Source organism: Miniopterus schreibersii, assembly GCF_964146895.1.
Source record: "Miniopterus schreibersii genome assembly, chromosome: 11".
Classification (NCBI taxonomy): Eukaryota; Metazoa; Chordata; class Mammalia; order Chiroptera; family Miniopteridae; genus Miniopterus; species Miniopterus schreibersii.
The window spans coordinates 6,848,605-6,867,500 of record NC_138111.1 but is presented as its reverse complement, the minus strand read 5'-3'; the positions used below and the strand labels follow the sequence as shown (position 1 = coordinate 6,867,500).

General features: G+C 36.3%; 1 protein-coding gene across 2 annotated transcripts in view; it reads left to right on the top strand.

Moving 5' to 3' along the window:
* The window catches only part of PBX3 (PBX homeobox 3), a 177,083-nt gene that overhangs the window by 131,842 nt on the left and 26,345 nt on the right, over positions 1 to 18,896 (top strand). For both annotated transcript variants that reach the window (XM_081150550.1, XM_081150551.1), the window contains exons 3-5: positions 2,145 to 2,386; positions 13,013 to 13,203; positions 17,857 to 17,992. In XM_081150550.1, coding sequence (XP_081006676.1) covers positions 2,145 to 2,386; positions 13,013 to 13,203; positions 17,857 to 17,992 — 569 coding nt within the window. The remainder of the gene's footprint in view (positions 1 to 2,144; positions 2,387 to 13,012; positions 13,204 to 17,856; positions 17,993 to 18,896) is intronic.

The following is an 18,896-nucleotide window of genomic DNA, read 5'->3' as shown; positions in this document are numbered from 1 at the left end:
TGTCTTGCATTTCTTCCTGACGAATTTCATTCTGTCTCCCTGCTTTCTTGTGAATTAGTCATTGAGCATCCTCTCTTGTGTGCCACACATGTGCAGGGAAATGTAATGATTTTGTCTATGGATGTTGATCTACTATTAAAGAACCTCACCAAATTGTCATAGGAAAAGATCAGTAACTCTAAGTACAATGGGAAAACTAGCAGCCTGAGGAACCTTGAAGGTAGATAAAACACATTTCCAGGAGAAGCACCGTTATCTGTGTAAATATAACAAAACAAAACAAAACACAAAAATGTTAAAAAATATTTAGTTTAAAAAGGAGAAATGTAAGGAACTCCCAAATGAATAATATAAAACGAAACAGAGCCTAAAGTGCCAGGTAAGAGGTTGCTCAGTGAGTACTTACTGCATGTCAAAGGCACAAAAAAACTTGCTATGTGGAACTATAAGTGTGTCTAGGCCATGAAATTTTAACATCTAATAAAATGAATTAGAAGGAAAGAAAATGAAAGATGTTAAAAATACCAACATAACCAATATTTGGCAGTTTCTTCTAGGTCTAGAAGAAATAGCAAATACATGTTTGTCTATCTTTAATTATCAGCCATGTACTGATACTGATTTTATCTTATTTAAGGGAGTTAACCTAACTTTTTGGTTCCCTAAATGAATTATTGTCTTAGTATATTAGTTTTCAAACCTTATTTATTTACCTCTATAGGCAACAGACATAATTTTAAATTATTTTGAGTTAGTTTTATTACCCAGTTGAAATTATTCTGAAGTATATTTTTAAATGAAAGTGACTGCTTTAAAGTGTTTTGAGGGAGGAAATTAAAGTTGTGCATTTGAGTTAAGACAGCCAAGAGCTCTCTCCTGCTGTGGGTGTAATTCAGGACATCTAGGAATGAAATCTGTTCTTAAAAGAATTGATGGTAGTTTTAGGTTAGCATATAAAGTTGCAGAGCTGGTGCTCAGTTGAGTACTTGGCAGCTTATAGATGTTACTGTCATGTAAGTTGCACTAGATACAGAGTGTGCACCACTGTGGATAAACAACGGGCACAGACGGAAAAGGCAGAATCCAAATGCAGACATGAAAGATGCCAACTTCCTTTCCCCTTTCCCCAGGATGCCTTGTAACTAGTGTGAGGAACCTGCTTTTAAATAGATTTACAGAGATTAATTGGGCTGGGATATTTTAGATTATGTTACACATTAATGAAAATGCTGATTTTGAGCTGTCATGACTCCAGTGCTTTTTATACAGTGATAATTATTTTAAAACTTTGTCTTCTGTGTTGTTGAAAACATCTTGGCAGAAAGCCTATGTGACCTGATTAAACCTACGAATTGTCAGCTGTGATCTATAGTACTCAGATGAGGTGCTGACTGGGCATCACTTAGGAAGTTCTTTATTTAAAAGCAAAATTAGATTGAGACTACTGTGCCCAGCACCGTATTGCCATGTTGATGGTACATTTTTAATACTGTATTTAGTGTCCTAGTTTTATAGTTTGTTGACAATTCCTTAACAAATGCATTTAATAAATATATATCTTTAAAGCATAGCTAATTACCTCATAATGTATGTATTTCTCTTCTCCCCCTGAAATTACATAATAGAGAAACCCATCTGATCCTGTTTATTTTTAAATTTTTGGATATAGCTTGTGAATTAATTCCTATGAGATTTAAATTTTTGTTCTTCTATAGAGAAGTGGAACAACCACCTTTTTTTCAGTTTTTTTTTTTTTTTTTTAAATCTCCTTGGATGATTTTTTCCTAAATCAGAATATTGAGTTCTTTACCCTCTTTCCATTTTATGCTATTATCACCTAAATTTGGGAAGATTGGATGTCAGAATATTCTGGAAGCCAGGGCTACATTTTCTCAAGGATCCAATCTGGGATAAATTGAGAAGGGGTGGTCTTAGAAATTCTGGGATGCATGTAAATATTATCGTGAAAAGAATTTTCATACATATGCTTATTGATAAAATGTGAACAATGAAATTCTCAGCATGAATTGTAGTACACTGATGTTGTTTGATCATTTTCTTGAATAAATAAAATACTCACACTGTTTGTCCTGTTTCTCGCTTCTTCTCTCTGTCTGTCTGTCTGTCTGTCTCTTTCCTTGAAGGTCTCAGCATCAGAGGAGCCCAGGAGGAGGACCCTCCCGATCCCCAGCTAATGAGACTGGACAATATGCTTTTGGCAGAAGGGGTTTCAGGTCCTGAGAAAGGTGGGGGATCGGCGGCAGCAGCTGCAGCCGCGGCAGCCTCTGGAGGTTCTTCAGATAACTCTATTGAACACTCAGATTACAGAGCCAAATTGACCCAGATCAGACAAATCTATCACACAGAACTGGAGAAATATGAACAGGTCAGCAGCCGCCACTCTCATAGTCCTGCCCAAACCCTCTATTGCTCTGCTATTAGACTGCACTAACCAATTCTGAGGGCTGTGAGGGGTAGGTGTTAACACAAAGAGTGAAATAAATAAGGTCAATGCTAAAATCTAAATGAATGGTTGGATTCATGAAATGAAGTCCCTTTGAGATTTTTAGAGGTGAAGTTAAACTATTTTATCCCATCTACTTTAGTTTTATTCATTCCTCACATTCACATGTCCTTACTACCACACCTGCAGCCATCCTTACCTTCTAACCTCACCACTTTGTGCTCTTCAGAGCTTGTATCATTAACATTTATGCACTGGCCTTTTTCATAAGCTGTGACAAATTTTAAAGGGAAGCACTGTATAGTGAGATTTTCCTCCTATGCTATGAGCTTTACAATAAAATAGGAATTCTTATGGATTGTGCCATACCATAGGGGAAGGAGCTAACTTCACAAAGTAAGCAGGTTCTGGCCTGTCTCTCTGAGGAGGAGACCTTCCAAGATAATTAACCTGGGGCAGGGAATACTAGGCATTATGTGCTAAATTCCTGATTAGAGTGTATGGATTAAAAATGCTATTCTCAGCAATTATATTAACCATATTTCATTGAATCTAAGATACCTTTGATTTTAAACTGTATCTTTTTTTATGTACCATCAAACAAAAATTAACACTGCCCAGTTGAACTATAACATGCCATTGGTTGTAAAATGATTCCAAACTTCAGAGATGTTAAAATGTGGGGGAAAATAAGTAACTCTTAGATTCAGTGGAAAAAGGTAAAATGTTCATAGTTCATTTTGAACTTATTTTAGTTGTTAGTTTAAGCTTGAAAACCTGCTTAGTTTGAGGAATTTTCACTGGAAGGTAATTAAAGAAAACATTCTATGAAAATGTTTAAATGTACCCCATAATAAAGAGAATATTATTAAGTCAAATCCTATGCAATTGCCAAGTTTTTAGGTCAAAAAGCAGTTGTGAATTGGCTGTTTTATATTATTATCAAGTCAAATCTAAAATAAGGAACTGCCTAGGTATACCCATCACCCAGATAAATATATATTAACATTTTGTCAGTCTTATTTTGCCTATTTCTCCCTCACGCCCCAAGCCCCCTTTTTTTTGGTGGAGTACTTTACAGCAGTCTTAGGCACCATCCCATTTCACCTGTAAATACTTCACTGTGTAGTCAGGTATGTCTTAAAGCCCAGTCACCCTTAATGTGATGCGGAAGTCCTGGTCGGTTTTAATACTGATTTTCCTTCCAAGTTCCCTGTATAGTTTCAGTTGTATATGTTATTTTTTTCACTGCCTTCTCTAATATGCTGGCTATGGTGGTATTAAGCAAATGCTGGACTCTTTCCTAGAGGTGAGTGTGTTCTGAGGGAGGGTAGAAGGATTTGTGTAGTCCTATGTTAAAATGCAACATAAATTAATCTTATAAGGTATTATTGTTTTTTCTGAATAGGACTTTCTGGGATCTCAGACTGTATTTCTAGTCTCATTTGCAGGAATAGTTTTTGGTGGCTGATGTTCAAATAAGAATTTTAGAGAAATTATCTTACGTATGTACCTGGAAAAGAAAGGAACTTTCTGATCTGACACATGACTAATTGAGAGTAAACAAAAGAAGTCGTGGTTGAAAAGGTTGCCCTGAGCATAAACAGTGGCAATGACTCTGATTTGTAGTAATATCCTAATTGCATAACTTTATGTTAAATACGTCTGTACATGCTTAATAAACACCACCAGTCACCTTGCATGGAAAGCTCTGTCGTGTTGGGCCAGGTGGCTCTGCTCTTCTGGCTGAGGAGTTAAGATGCCTCCTTACTGCCTCCTGCCACATCTCTTCCCATCAGCCTCCTTATTTTCTCCTTCTGCCCTGTTGGGAGTTGGGTGAAGCTGGCACCAGTCAGTGTCACAGGGTTTGGGATTTTTTGTTGTTGTTGTTTTGTTTTCTGTGCTTTAAAAATACACATGTACATACAAGTTCTTCATAAATTAATCTACACTGAGTATTTTTGGATTAAATATATTTGAAAATATGAGTTTTAGAATGTAATCATGAGCCTTATTTTTAGATATATTTAGTGGCCTAATAACTTCTTAAATGTATATTTCTTTTCTCATTTTTAACACTTTCAGAAGGGAAGAATATAGATAAATTAAATCAGTGCAGTATTATGGACAAATAAATAGATGGAATATGAAGACTAGTTGGCTGATTCAACAGGATTTTAGTTTACCAATTTTTTGCTTTAGGTTCTGAATTGTTTTACAAATAACAGTCACAGTTAATTTTCTTGAGTTGTCCGTGGGGTGGCTTTTATAGCTCTTCTGTGAGTTTTAACATAAGATAGTCAACTTTTCTTTTTAAATCTTTGGGATATAGGTCCTTATGTGGGATAGACCTTTCAGGGATATGTTTTAGTATTACTAGAAGGGCTAAGCAGAGCTAAGTGAGATGAAAGGGTAACATTCCTAAAATAGATGGTATTATAATTCCCATTTTACGAATGAGAAAATGAGACTCAGGTTAAGTTATTTGTCGAGTGTCACATGTCTAGTTAGTGTTAGAATCAGGCATTGAAATCTGTTTCTGATAATATGCCTGCCTTTTTCATTGAATTATGCTGCTACTTATGTCAAATTGGGAAATAATTCTGGTACATTCTGGTTTTCTGTGATTTGCCCGTGTTGGATTGCATTTGGAATGGGATCAGAGTAGAGATGGAAAAAAAAACAAAAAACAACAACAAAAACCCCAAATATTTTAATCACTGCAGAAAGTTTTCTTTCTAAAAGTGAACACAGGTACTCTGAGTGAGAGAAAGCTTATTTGTAAATAGGAAGAACATGTATGTTAAGGCAGAGGCTTCATCAGAAAATTTGGTTGAGTCTTTTACTAAAAGAAATAAACTACTTTGGAATCTAGAGCTGTTCACTCTACTGTGTTTTGCAATGAAGCTGTAATGAAAATGTATCTGAAGCCTGTTTAGATTTAGATTGCCATAAAATTAACACACACCACCACTGCCGTAAATTAAAGTACCTTATAAACATAGCCGCATTTACAAAGCTAAGCAGACTAGAGATACAGTTTGAGCAAAATTAAATCCAAGCTGCAAGGCTCTCAGTTTTATGTGTGTTTTAGGAATGGTACTATCTTTAAAATACTGTCCTTTTTTTTTCCTCTATAAAATGTCCTTTGATCATATGTCTCCATTACATAGGCTTAGGTGCAAAGAATTTTGGTGATAATCATCTAAATTCACTTATGAACCCTTTTGAAAAACATTAGGCATAGGATATATATTAGAGTGAAGTTCTTGAATGTGATTACTGCTCCAACGGGAGCAAAACTGTTTCACTTTCCTCTTGTTGGTCCTCACACCAACCAGGACTATGATCATTTCCCAGCGCTGGAGCACCTGTCTTATTCTACTTGTCTTGGGCGCATTGCCTCCCCCTTTAGTTGGACAAAAACCTGGTTGCTTATTTTTCTTGTTAATTAGTTAGAAGTTTTGAAAAATGCCTTTACATTCCCTTTCAAATATGCTCTTATAATTAAAGGCCCAACTATTAGAATAGGTGAGTTCCTAATGAACTTTAGCCAAGGTTTCTGGGAAGCCTGTTTTTAAGAATTGAAGGCCTTCTTGGCTCCTTTACCTCTCTACCAAAGCGAAATGGACACATTGGTATTTGCAAATGAAATTTGACTTAGACATTTGCTCTCAGTTAAAACAAAAAAGATATATCATGCCCTATGCAGCTCTCCCACTTTGCTTGTACCAGAAGAAATGCTTGTACACAGGCAATTCACTTCATAATTTATAGCTGCTATAATAGAGATGACATATTGAAAGCTATCTACTATAATTATATTGAAATACATTTTTGCCGAAGGCGAAAGTGTTGTAAGGGTCCCCAACCCTCTCCAAGCATCTGGGAACCTGCGTTCTGAGTTCACAGATGTCGAATGAATTCACCTCAAATCAGGTAAAGCATTGGAGCCAAGCATATACACTGAATGTGCTCAAGACCAATCTAGGTACTGTTTAGATACTAGAGGACTTTCGGATTACTGAGTGTTGTTGGGGGAATGGAGAGTGAGTGTGGAACCTAAACCATTGTAAAGGAATGGCCTTGGGCTCTTTGAGGAATCTCAGCATTATATACTTAAATCTCCTGGCAAAATCTTTGCTTATAAAGAATTTAATTTTTATTTTTATCAGGCTTAAAAAAGTCCTGATGTTATTACATTAGAGCTTGTGTAGCCTACAGACTCCTAATTGCATTTTGCCATTTATTTTTAATAGTTAAGCAGGAAAGACAAAAGGTTACTACCTGATATAAACTTTCTATTTCATTTTCCCAAGCAAGGCTTTGTCATTCATTGTTCCAGAGGAAGGATTTGAAGGGTTTTACTTCTGTTTTCATGCTGGGTCACTTCCTTGACTGGAAGGAGTGTCTGAGTGTTCCCTTTTTTATCTCCAAGTTTCCAGTTTATTGACGCTGTGCACCAAATGTATCTTTGACCATAAACTTGATTAGTGAATGAATTGTTTTATATTTGAGTACTCTCTTTTTTTTTTTTATTCTACTTTGGAAGCAGTGTTTGTAGTCAGGCAGTGGGAGGGCAGAACTATATTATGTATTAGGTAATCAAAGTAGGGACTTGCTTGCAGAATTAACACACACAAAAATATGAATTTCATTAAATTGCCATTTTCATTGTCAATAATAACTGCCATTTATTAAGTATTAATTATGTTCCAGATTCTATGCAAAGAACTTAACATACATATATTACATAATATAATCCTTACAAAACCCTCATGAGATAGGGCCCTAATCTATGTAATTAGGTAAGAAATGTTGAAGTACAATAGATATTTCACCGTTGCATATTGGTTTCATTCTAGTTGGCTTAAAAAGAATCTTTAAATGAAGAATTTGTTGATTTAATAATAAACATTTCATAAATACAAAATCTATAATATTGGACTAGAGTTGCTTGTAAGGTTATAAAGACATCTTGAAAATGGATTTATGCAAATTTGAGAGGCATTGATTTTTAATAGAGATTTATCCTTTCTTGAAAAGTAGATTTTAGAATAGGTGGTATTATGATCTGTTATCTATGATTAACTTCTCTAGATGGTTACAAAAGACCAATTCAATTTTTAGATCTGATCACTGAAACATTTAAAAACTTCCTTTAAAATCAGTGCTTGCTCTTTGTTTGATTTTACATTTTTATATTCAATGATCTGAACTTACAGGCTAAGAAAGGGGTTGAATTTTGAATTCACAACTGAAAACACCACCACCACAAAACAACAAAATGCTGAAAACTTTGAGTATAAACCAAATAGGTATGAATATTAAGGAGACAATTGACTAGCCAACAAATGTCATTAAAAACAGTATAAAAAATCCAAATATTTTAAGTTCTCAAATATAATTTGGTTTGGAATTTTAAGAAGAAAGGAACAAATGGCAAAAAGGAAGACTCATGTTAAGAATTGATTAAAACTATTTTTATTATATGAAGTCTTCCATGCTTTATGTTCACTTAACTCTGTTATTACCATGTATATTTTAAAACACAAACCAAAAAAAAAAAGCATCCTAGGTAGTTTTCAGCAGCTGGATTAAAATAAAAAGAGGTGTCTGCTATTTTAATAACATAGTCTTGGAGGTACGCTGGAGGATATGATAAATGTTTGAAGTGAGCACTCCACATTATAAACAGCATTGATGGGCGGCCCTTCAAAACAACTCTCTAATCATTTGACCATTCTTACTGCATTTATATGTTTTAAAAATGTATACCTTTTAAGGAATAGAAAATGAGGCAGTACTGTGTTCTGCTCTGAAACTGGTACAGATGAGGCTGTAAATGAGGCTGTAATTTACTTTCAGTGGTATAAAGGAAAAAAATCACTTTGCCTAAAGTGTATGCATCTTTCTTAAGGGTGTACCCAGATTTTAATTATCTAAATGTAAATACTTAACGAATTTTACTTAGAGTAATGAGCTAAAGTGCACACTACATAAATGAGATGTTCTAATTAATCATGTATGAACTACTGGTTTAAAGAAAAGCTATGTGAATTCTGTGACTGTTGGGCTATTGCCAAATTGCTAATCAGCATTTGCATTCATAGATGACTTCACTTAATAAGTTGCAAGACATTCAGCAAATGTTTTAGAAAATTATGAGTTTTTAGATGCAGAAAGTTTTTGCTTTTAACCATTTTTTTTTGTTGTTGTCTCCGCCCTACCCCCAAGAGTCTTTGCTTCTTAGAAACCATAGGCAAACATTCATTCTGGAGAGATTAAAATACAGCCAGAGAAATACTAGGAGAGCTAACATCTAAGGTATCATTCACACGAGTCTTGAATTATTTATCAAGACATACAGCATGACATAGATGTTTGTTACCATAATGTGTAAGCTAATTTGTAGGAATTAGCACTGTTATATGTGCAAATAAGAAATGCTTCCATGCTCTAGTATAGCAGTTCTCAAACTTTTTGTTATTAGAACTTAGACTCTTAAAAATTATTGGAGACCCCTTAAGAGCTTTCACTGGGTTGGTTGCATCTATCAGTATTTAATATACTAGAAATTAAAAGTATTTATTAATTTAAAAATAACAATAATAAACCATTATGTTAACTTTAGCACTTAACACCCCCCCAAAAAAAATCAAAATTCAGTGAGAAGAATGGCACTGTTTTTACATTTTTGCAAAGCTCTTTAATGTTGGATTTAATAGAAGTCACCTGGATTCTCACGTGCACTTCTGCAGTCAGTCATGTGGTTAAAGTATATGAGGAACATCTGGCCTCACACAAATATGTCATTGGAAAAGGGAGGAATATATTAATAGCCTATTTTTTTTAAAGAACGGTTTATTGATTTTTAGAGACAGAGGAAGGGAGAGGGAGAGAGAGAGAAACATCGATATGAAAGTATAAGTAACATCCATCAGCTGCTTCCTTCATGCCCCCTACCAGGGATCTAGCCCAAAACCTGGGCATGTGCTTTTGACTGGGAATTGACCTGGCAGCCTTTTGGGGCATGGAACGATGCACAATCAACTGAGCCACACCAGCCAGGGCTATTAATAGCCTTTTTATGTAACTGTGGATATTTTTCTGATATTACACTAAAACTTGACAAGTTACTGTTTCTTAAATATTAGTTACAATGTGGAGTCTGAAACCATATTAATTGACTCATTATACCTTGTTCCTTTCAAATCCATTGGTCTAGTTTGCACTTTGAATGGATCTTCTACCCGTGCGTGCTTTTGTAACCTCATGCATTGATCATTTGGAAAATACCAGTTCACCGGGTATATCTTCCAGTGTTGACACATTTCATTATATAATATCAAAATATCATATTTATCAGTACCAGTGCCAAACAATCAGAAAGTCTAATGGGAAACTGTCAGGCTTATAGTAGTGGATGGAAGTTTTTCAAAATTACAATTTTCACTCAAATTTCAACACTGGCACAACTACTATCAGCTGTTTTCTTTGATGTGACATGTTCACTTGGATCATTTTTGAGAAAACATCTGCCAAATACCCAAAACTGAATAATCATATTGTCTATTTTGCTTTCAAATAATAGTGTTCTGTGAAAAAAGCAGCTTTGCACACAACTTAAACAACCACACAAGTGCTTTTTCTTGAATAACCATCCATCAGTATACAGAGAAGTATTTTTTGTGTGCTTCCCGTTTGTCATACAGAATATTAAAGACTTAGTCAAGTGTTGAGAATACAGTAAAATGAATAATTTCTCTTGCTTCATTAAGGATATTCTAAGTGAATCTGTCTTTTTGTGTGTGTGTGTATTTGTATGAATGCCTGATAGTGAAGAATAAAAAAAGAAACATCAAAGATTACTTAGTATACTGTTTTCTAAAGAGTTTTTTATAGCACGTTGGTCTGCAAGCTACGCAGTGCTGTCCAATATAGTTGCCACTAGTCACACGTAGCTATTGAGCCTTGAAATCTGGCCAGTCTGAACTGAGATGTGCTCTAAATGTAAAATACATACTAGATTTCAAAGTGTATGAAAAAAGAATGTAACGTGCCTCATTAACAGTTTTTAAAATATTTATTATGTGTTCAAATGTTAATATTTTTTATATATTGGGTTAAATAAAATGTTAAAATTAATTTCACCTGATTTTATTTTTAATGCAGCTGCTAGAGAATTTAACAATTTCTTATGTGGCTCATAGTATATTTCTGTTGGACAGCACTACTCTAGAGAATAGAGGTTTTGTGATCAAATTTACTTGGGAAAAGTTGAATACACCATTCCCCTTTGAAGATTTACTATGCAATTGGCATAACAGAAGTACTGAGAATCCTGCAAAAATAAAAAGGAACCTTTTAAAATTTTGGTTAATACCACATTACCCAAACATACTATATTATTGGGTCATGCATTAGCATTTTCTGGAACTAGCTATAGAATTTGTTGATCCTAATTTGGGGAAACAGTTCTAGTTTAATTTTGTTCATTTTACTGGTGAGAAAACTAAGGGCTGGAAGTTTGTCAAATTATATAATTTTGAAATTAAATGTACATCTCTTTAGGGAAAGGTGCAAGAAAAAATAGGCATAGTTCTTGGCAGGGCGACCACTTCTTTTTAGCTCCGCATAAGATAGTTTAAAATGACAATAAAGCAAGGAAAATCTTAAATTTACTTTTATTTTGGTTTCCTTAGAGATAGGAAGGCTTCTGGTTTTAGAGTTGCAGAGTTCCTTAATATTTTTTTGGTGTCAAATCTAAGACAACAATTCTTAGCCTTTTTTAGTTATAGACTGTCTAAGAATCCAAATTGAAAAGAAAACAAAAACTCCACAAATTGTCTCTTCAGGAAATACCACGTGCACACACTTGTATAACCTGTCTGGGAGACACAGGCACTCTAAACTTCCCTGTGGGCTGCAGGGTAAGAACTCTGCCCTTACAGTTGAGGGATAATGTATTTAAGGCTAATTAACATTGCTCTTGAATTGTAATAGAAAACCCACCAATCAGTAGATGTTTATTGGATGCCTCCTTTGTGTATTATACAGTTTTACACTCTGAAGAATCCTATAAGTATGACATAATGTCACTCACTACTCACAAGAATTTTAAATTTCTTAAGACTTAAAACATGTAAAAAACTTTAACTGGTAAGCATGACTCATTTTATCTTACCTTAGAAATATTTATGGAAAAGCTCCATAAAAGCTTAGAGTAACTGAAACACCCAGTGCACTTGAAAGGTTAGTTCTCTAATGAGCAGTTAGAAAAACCATCAAGTGCTAGATGTGAGCAATGTTCAGGATATCTTTAGGGAGGTGGACATTATTATAGCTTAAAAATGTGTCTTGCCGTGATCAATGATAGTTCTGTCTGCTCGCCCTACCAGGGGCATCTGTGCAGTAAGATGCAAAATCTCTGTCTTGCCTTTTTAACGAAAATGCCAAAAGATGTTCTTTTTATTCAAGGGTATAACTGATAACTTTATTTACCCAAGCAGTACTGGATTTCAGTGTAGACCCAGTTACATGGTTTTGTAGGTGTAAAAGAGTATAGGTGAACTGAAGGAAACGGGCTGAGGATTGTTACCTAAAATCTGATTTAAGACCCAAATCTGATCAGGATTTGCCCCTCCCCTGAAGAGTTGAGCTGCCTTACCCATCTTCCAGGGATGGCTCATGTCCACTAGTAGGGCCCACACCACAGCTAAATTATACTAAGGACACTGGCATGCTTGGTATTCAGGGCCTTTATATGCTAACACAAACCTGAACCCCCTCTTCTCTACATAGTCTCTCAATTCTCTGAACTTGCCACATACCATTATATCCAGGGTTTTTCTTGCACCTGGAATTCCTCCTGATTCCTATCTTTATCCACCTTTCATAAATCCTACCTGTTCTTCAAAGCCCAAATGTCAAGTGTGCCTTGCAGCCTGATGTGAGCGCTGCTTCCAGATGAGAACACTCCCTCCTTGGAACCTAGGAAGCACTTATTCCTGTCGTCCTGTGACGACTTTGCATTGGCTGCCTTGTTTGAGAATTAGTTTTATTATATATTTTTATCACACTGAAGGCCAGATCTGTATCTTGCTCATTTCTGTGTTCCTTAATAGCACTTGGAAGAGTTTGAATTTCATAGTCCTTCAGTAAACATTTGTTGAATAAATGTAAAACCCCAGAGAAATTAGAAGGTGCTTATTATTAACAATGAACATATATTTGTGTATCTATAAGAGTTGATAGAGAGCATCTCCCAGTGGGAAGACCTCATTTGGAACTAGGACAAGGGTGGATGGGAAGGGCAGTTGAATGCAGTGTCCCCCTTGCATGTCTGGCCATTCATAGTTTCAGAATTCTTGCTGCCCCATCTAACTTACCACTGCCATTTCACAAATGTCTTAGTTTTCATCTTACCCTACCCACTGCATCATGCCATTGGCAACTGCAAATGAGGTGGAAATTCAGATGAGTTAATGTCTGGGCGTGATAATATAAAATACCAGATTTCTAAAGAGTGATTTTTCCCCCTTACAGGCATGTAATGAATTCACTACACATGTGATGAACCTTCTCCGAGAGCAGAGTAGAACACGTCCCATTTCCCCAAAAGAGATTGAAAGAATGGTGGGCATCATACATCGAAAATTTAGTTCCATTCAGATGCAGCTCAAACAAAGCACTTGTGAAGCAGTTATGATTTTAAGATCAAGGTTCCTTGATGCCAGGTATGTAAGGCCACAAGTCTATCGCGTGGCTCTTTTTTTCTTTTTGCTCTTTGTATATTATTTCTCTAAAAATGGCCAGTTGGTTTTAGATACTCCATTAATGTAGCTGTAAGAGCTCTTCTCTAGCTGGACAGGTAGTTCGCCTCCTGGCGCCTGCGCTGTCAAGCCTCTTGTCTGGGAGTGGGAGTGCCATTAGCTGCCAGTCTGGTGACGCAGGAAACAGATAGGATTAGTGCTGCTGCTAATCACTTAGGAATATGTAGCCTTTCAAATCTGATGCTAAGAAGTATTTTTCAGGATAATTTTCAGTCTACTCTGTTTAACAAAGGTTTGTTTTCTAAGAATTTCTTGATGTTACATTGCTTGTGTCCATTATAAGAGAATAGTTGGAAATCCTGATGCTCTTGAGAAGGAAGTGGTACTTTAGTTAATAGTGGTTACCACAAAGCCCCAAACTCTGTTTTTCCAAATCAAGAAAGAAAGCCTATCAGATTCTCCCAAAAGGATGAAAGTTTCCCTTTGACCTGAAGCTTTCACCAGGTTTCGCAGGAATTAGGTGATAAGTGGTCTAAGGTGTGTTTGACCTACCGGGTGACAAAATAAAAGAATTGTCAGGTTGCTACAATATGCGGCCTCTGCAGGGCTGCCTCTTGGGCGTTGCTAAAGCTTGTGATCAGTCTTCAGCTTTGGAAACGAGTTTCTATTTTGTTTGGCTTTCTCTTCCTTGCAATCTGACAGAGGTGATAATTATCATCCAAATTTTACAGTATTAGAGAAAATAACTAAGTTAGCTTCTCAACTGGAAAGCAAGGTGTGTGGAACAGTCTTCATGCCAGAGCTCTTCCTTAGAGCCAGATAAGGAAGCATCTGCCACCTAATTTAACTGCCGTGCTCCTAGTTAAGCAAATCCCTGTGTCACCTTTGGCTCCTTCTTCTATGATAAATCAGTCCCTAGAGCTCACCAGTGCTTTGTTTTCCACATTTCTCATATTATCTCTTTCTTTCCATCCTTCCTTGCACTGCTCAGTCATATTCATCGCTTTGTACCTGGACTAGCACAGTGCCCTCCTAGTCTCCCTGTCTCTAGCCTTCCTCCCCTCCTGCCCGTCCTTCACATACCTTTTCTGTTTCTGTAGCATTGCTATGATGCCCTGATGGCTTTGATTGAAAACCACAGTAGCTCTGCAATGTGGATAACTCATATACACACTGCTTAATCTGGCATTTAAGGCCTTACATGACCTGTTCCTTTTTTGTTGTTGTTAAGATTTTCTAAAAATTTTTTCCCAATTTAAAAAACAACAGGTACATACCAAGCTCACTATGGTATGTGCCCCAATGTGGGGATCGAACCTGCAACCTGGGTATGTGCTCTGACCAGTAATCGAACCTGTGACCTTGGGTGCACTGGATGATGCTCCAGCCAACTGAGCCATACCAGCCAGGTCTCCACTTAATACTTACAACAGCTCAAAGAGTTAGGGAGGTGACAGAGAACAGTAAACATTTTAAAACTGTTTGCCAACTTTGAGCATTTTACTAAAACAATATATAACAAAGACATTTAAAAGTATTTCCAACATAGAGGAATCCTTAACACAATTGCAATCCTTATTTCTGCCGATACTTTCCCATTTTCGTCAACATGCGTGCTTATTTTTTTTACATAACTGCATTCATAATGTATACACCTAAGTGATTTATTTTTTCTTCCAAGAAGAGTATGTTAACAAGCCAGTGAGCACAGCAAGAATGAGAAGGTGGCAGAGCTTGGAGCAGAGTCCCGTCTCCCACAGAAACTACTGTTAGTGCCATGATACTGATGGGACTCAGCCCTGGGACTGATCACCACTGCACACTGGCTGAGGCGTAGCCACTTAGAGTGTGGTGAACCATGGGGGTAATGAAATTTAGGAAAATGCTTAATGGGCATTTTCTACGGAATATTTTTCTAAAAAATAAGTAAAGTATGAGACAGAGGTGTCTCTTATGCCTTCAAGTGAATGCAAGTATTGGGCTTTGGTTCCATCTATTCTTGTGCCTCTTAGCAAGTCCTCTGCACCGAGAAGGGAAGGTTTTTCTGCTGGAGGCAAGTATGCTCATTCAGACAGATGATTCTCTTGCTCATTCTGGTCTTATGTTAAGGCCATACTCAAATGTTTTTGGTAATTGGACAAGCCAAAGCACGTACCAGTACAAAACAATGAAGAATAAATGTGCATAGGTCCCTCTGCACTTCTAGTAGTGGAAGTGCTATAGTTTGAACCCACCCAAAATGTCTGGGGTGAGTGTCCTGTTCTGCCCATAAATTTGTCCTCTGAGTTTTACACTATTTGCTAAAACCACTTGTAGGCAAAATTAATGAGTAAGCCAAATGAACCTGTTTTCCTAGATATGTTTCTGCTTATTCCTTCTTTCATAAGTCCTCATTTCCCAAAAAAATGTCCTGGGTCATCCACTCCAGTATACGCTGGGTCTTGCTGCTGACTCCGTGTCTTAGACTGGGAGTCAGAAACTCAGTGCTTACATGTAATGGAACTGAGTGGAGGGGTTGGAGGAGGGGCATGAGGATTAGAGCAGACGGGGGATATCTGAGGGAACAGCCATCACGCACCGTTAGCCTATGGCTGCCTTCTGACGATGTGGGTCTGGTGTGGCTGATCTTCCAATTTTTTATAAAAAGCCAGAAAGCTAGATTTTTATGAGCAGGACATTATTGTGTGGTTTCCATAAGCATTATCTGTGGACCAGATAATTACCCATAGGCTCGACAATTTCAGTATCTATTCTGGATGTTTTCCACCCTAGTCACCACCAAACCCACCTATTTAGAGTGTGCCTCTTCAAAGTACCCCCAGTTCAGGGCTTTGTTTTTCTTTATAAGCAATGCATGACTCCTGCAAAAATGCTAATTGTTGTTCTTGGTACATATCTCTTCCTCCCTTCTGTGTCTTCCCTCACCATCTCTCCCACCCAATTAATTCATCATAGAATCCTGTTGATTTTAATCCCCAAATAGATCTCAATTCTCTTCTTCCTTCTGTAGGAAACAATGGTTTAACCTTCCAAAAAATTAATGAAATAAGAAATTTTAGTTCTGATAACCTGAGATGTTTTGATCAGACCTGGATTTCTTGCTCCCTTGACTCTTCCTTAATGTTGAGATTTAGATCACATGCTTAACCTGCCATGTTAGTGACATTTCAGCTAGAATGATCTCATAGGGTAGACACATCTACAGCTGCTTACAGACTCTGTCTTGTCTGAGTGTAGGATATCACAGTTGAGAAGATCATTAAGGTATTTGGAGGAAAGTATTAAGAAAATTATTTGGGGGAAGTATTTTCCAGTTACTGGAGAATCTAATTTAAAGTGAAGTCTTACAAATGCTTTTTCAGGCTGGAATTCTTTAAAAACTTAGTGACAAAACCCAAATGTAAATGACATTTTTGCTATTTGAAGTAAATTGTTAATAAATACTTGATCTCCTGGCACTCTGCCACCCCTCTCCAGTAAAGAAATATTTTCCTGCCCTAGTCTTTCCCTGTGAGCAAATCTTACCATAGTCCAGGCAGTTGCTTAAGCAGACAAATCCAGAAATCCTTGTTGTATTTTTTCCTTACCTTCCTTTTCTGTCTTCTCCACCCCTTCCCCCCTCACAATTCATCAAGTTCTATTTCTTTTACATTTCAAATAGAGCCTGAATCTTTTTATTTCCATTACTTTCACCTTATGTTGAGTTACCATCATCTCTCAATTTAACCATTACAGCTGTCTCCTTAAATATCTCTATATTTCCTTTCATGTCCTCCTCCCACCATTCTTAGCAGTCAGAATAATCTTTTTAAAAACATAAAATTTGAAATCTTTAATAGCTTCCTATTGGTAGAATAAAATCCAAAAATTCTTATGGGGCTCACTAAGCCTGTATAATCTGGCCCCTGCCCATCCTTCCAGATTCATCTCACTGATTCTTACTGTGCTCCAGACTTTTTTTTGGCCGTTTGGACTTTTCAGCCTCTTTTCTGTTGCAAGACCATTTCCTCTGCTCATTCCTCTTCCCTTCTGCTCTTTGACTAACTCCTGCACGTTCTCTAGGTCTCAGATTAAATGTCACTCCTTAAGGAAGCCTTTCCTCACTCCATAATCTATGTTAGGTTCCCCTCTTATACACTTTCATTATTCCTTATGCTTTTCCTTCATCATACTTGATATAGTCACCACAATTTATAATTATTTATTTCTGTGATACTTGTCTAATGTCTTTCTTTCCCCTAACTTCCTACTTTTTACCTTAACCCTCCAATCTCCTGTAAACTCTCTAGTAAATCTTTCTGTTTTGTTCCAACTGGATCTTTACTGAGTATCTAGAACACATTAGATCCTCAGTAGATATTTGTGGAATAAATTAAAGAATGAAGTTAATTGTTACTTTGTATTCTAGTATTTTTCTTAGTGATTCTGAATCTTAAAATGCATTGGATAGTGCTTTGGAGGATGCCAAGAGCATAATTTATAATACCACATTGATAAATTAGACCCCAAAAATGTTTAAAAATAGAAATCTGCTTTTAAAAAAAAAAATCCTAATTAATATATTCCTCTTTGGTTGGTGTTGATTATAACTACAGTTCTTTTTGGTTTTTGTCATAGACGAAAAAGGCGTAACTTCAGTAAACAGGCCACAGAAATCTTGAATGAATATTTTTACTCACACCTCAGCAACCCCTACCCCAGTGAAGAAGCCAAAGAGGAGCTGGCCAAGAAATGCAGCATCACAGTGTCACAGGTGAGTGAGAACTCTGTGGGTGTGTCTTGTTTCCCCAGTAATAGAGGAACCCTGTTCTTTCCTCAGCTCGTTCTCATCAAATTTCATATCCAGATGTTCCATCATCAGAGAAGATATAAAGAAAACAGGTATTTCCACATTTTTATGCAAGCTTTTAAGTTTAGATAATTTTTTTAAAACTCCTAAGTTACAAGGAGTCAAGTAGTCACCTGCCACCCTAGTGTAAATCTTCCATAGAAAGGACATAAACATGCCATGGGAAGAGACACAGTTTAATGGCATGTAGTCCTGCTTTTCCCTATTTAGATGACTGACCTAAACTTCCACCAATGAGAAGCCAGGTTATTTGTTGCTGAAAGGAAATGTAATATAACTTTTTGGTGAAAGCTTTGAGGAATTCACCAAGTCCTTTCTTACTAACCATGCTATTAGGATATTTGGGTCCCAGTGATTTCTATGCTTCCTTGTTATCCATTAAACAGAAAAATTAAGTTAATTCCTGTCACTGTTTTGTATTTTGTTTTAAAGGTCTATTTGTAATAAATTATGGCCCTAAAGTTAGCTGTCATCATCTAAACAAAAATACATTTCATTTTAAACAGATATACTGGTATTTAGATTGAGGATTGGCAACAAATAAATAAATAACTCTACCTCCTTAAAAAGTTGGTATTGGGTTGAAAATACAGTTTTATTTAAATACTCATATTGATGCTTATAGATTGTCATTTGAATATTATTTCCTTATAGCATGCAGATGTGACAGTTACAACCAGTTTTTGAAGTGAAACTTAAGGAAAAGCTGACTCTTGCCAGAAATTTCAATGTTCCCTAGAAGTCACATAACAAAAATTATAAAGTAGTTTCTAAATAAATACTACTGCTTGTATATCTGAAGTTCAAG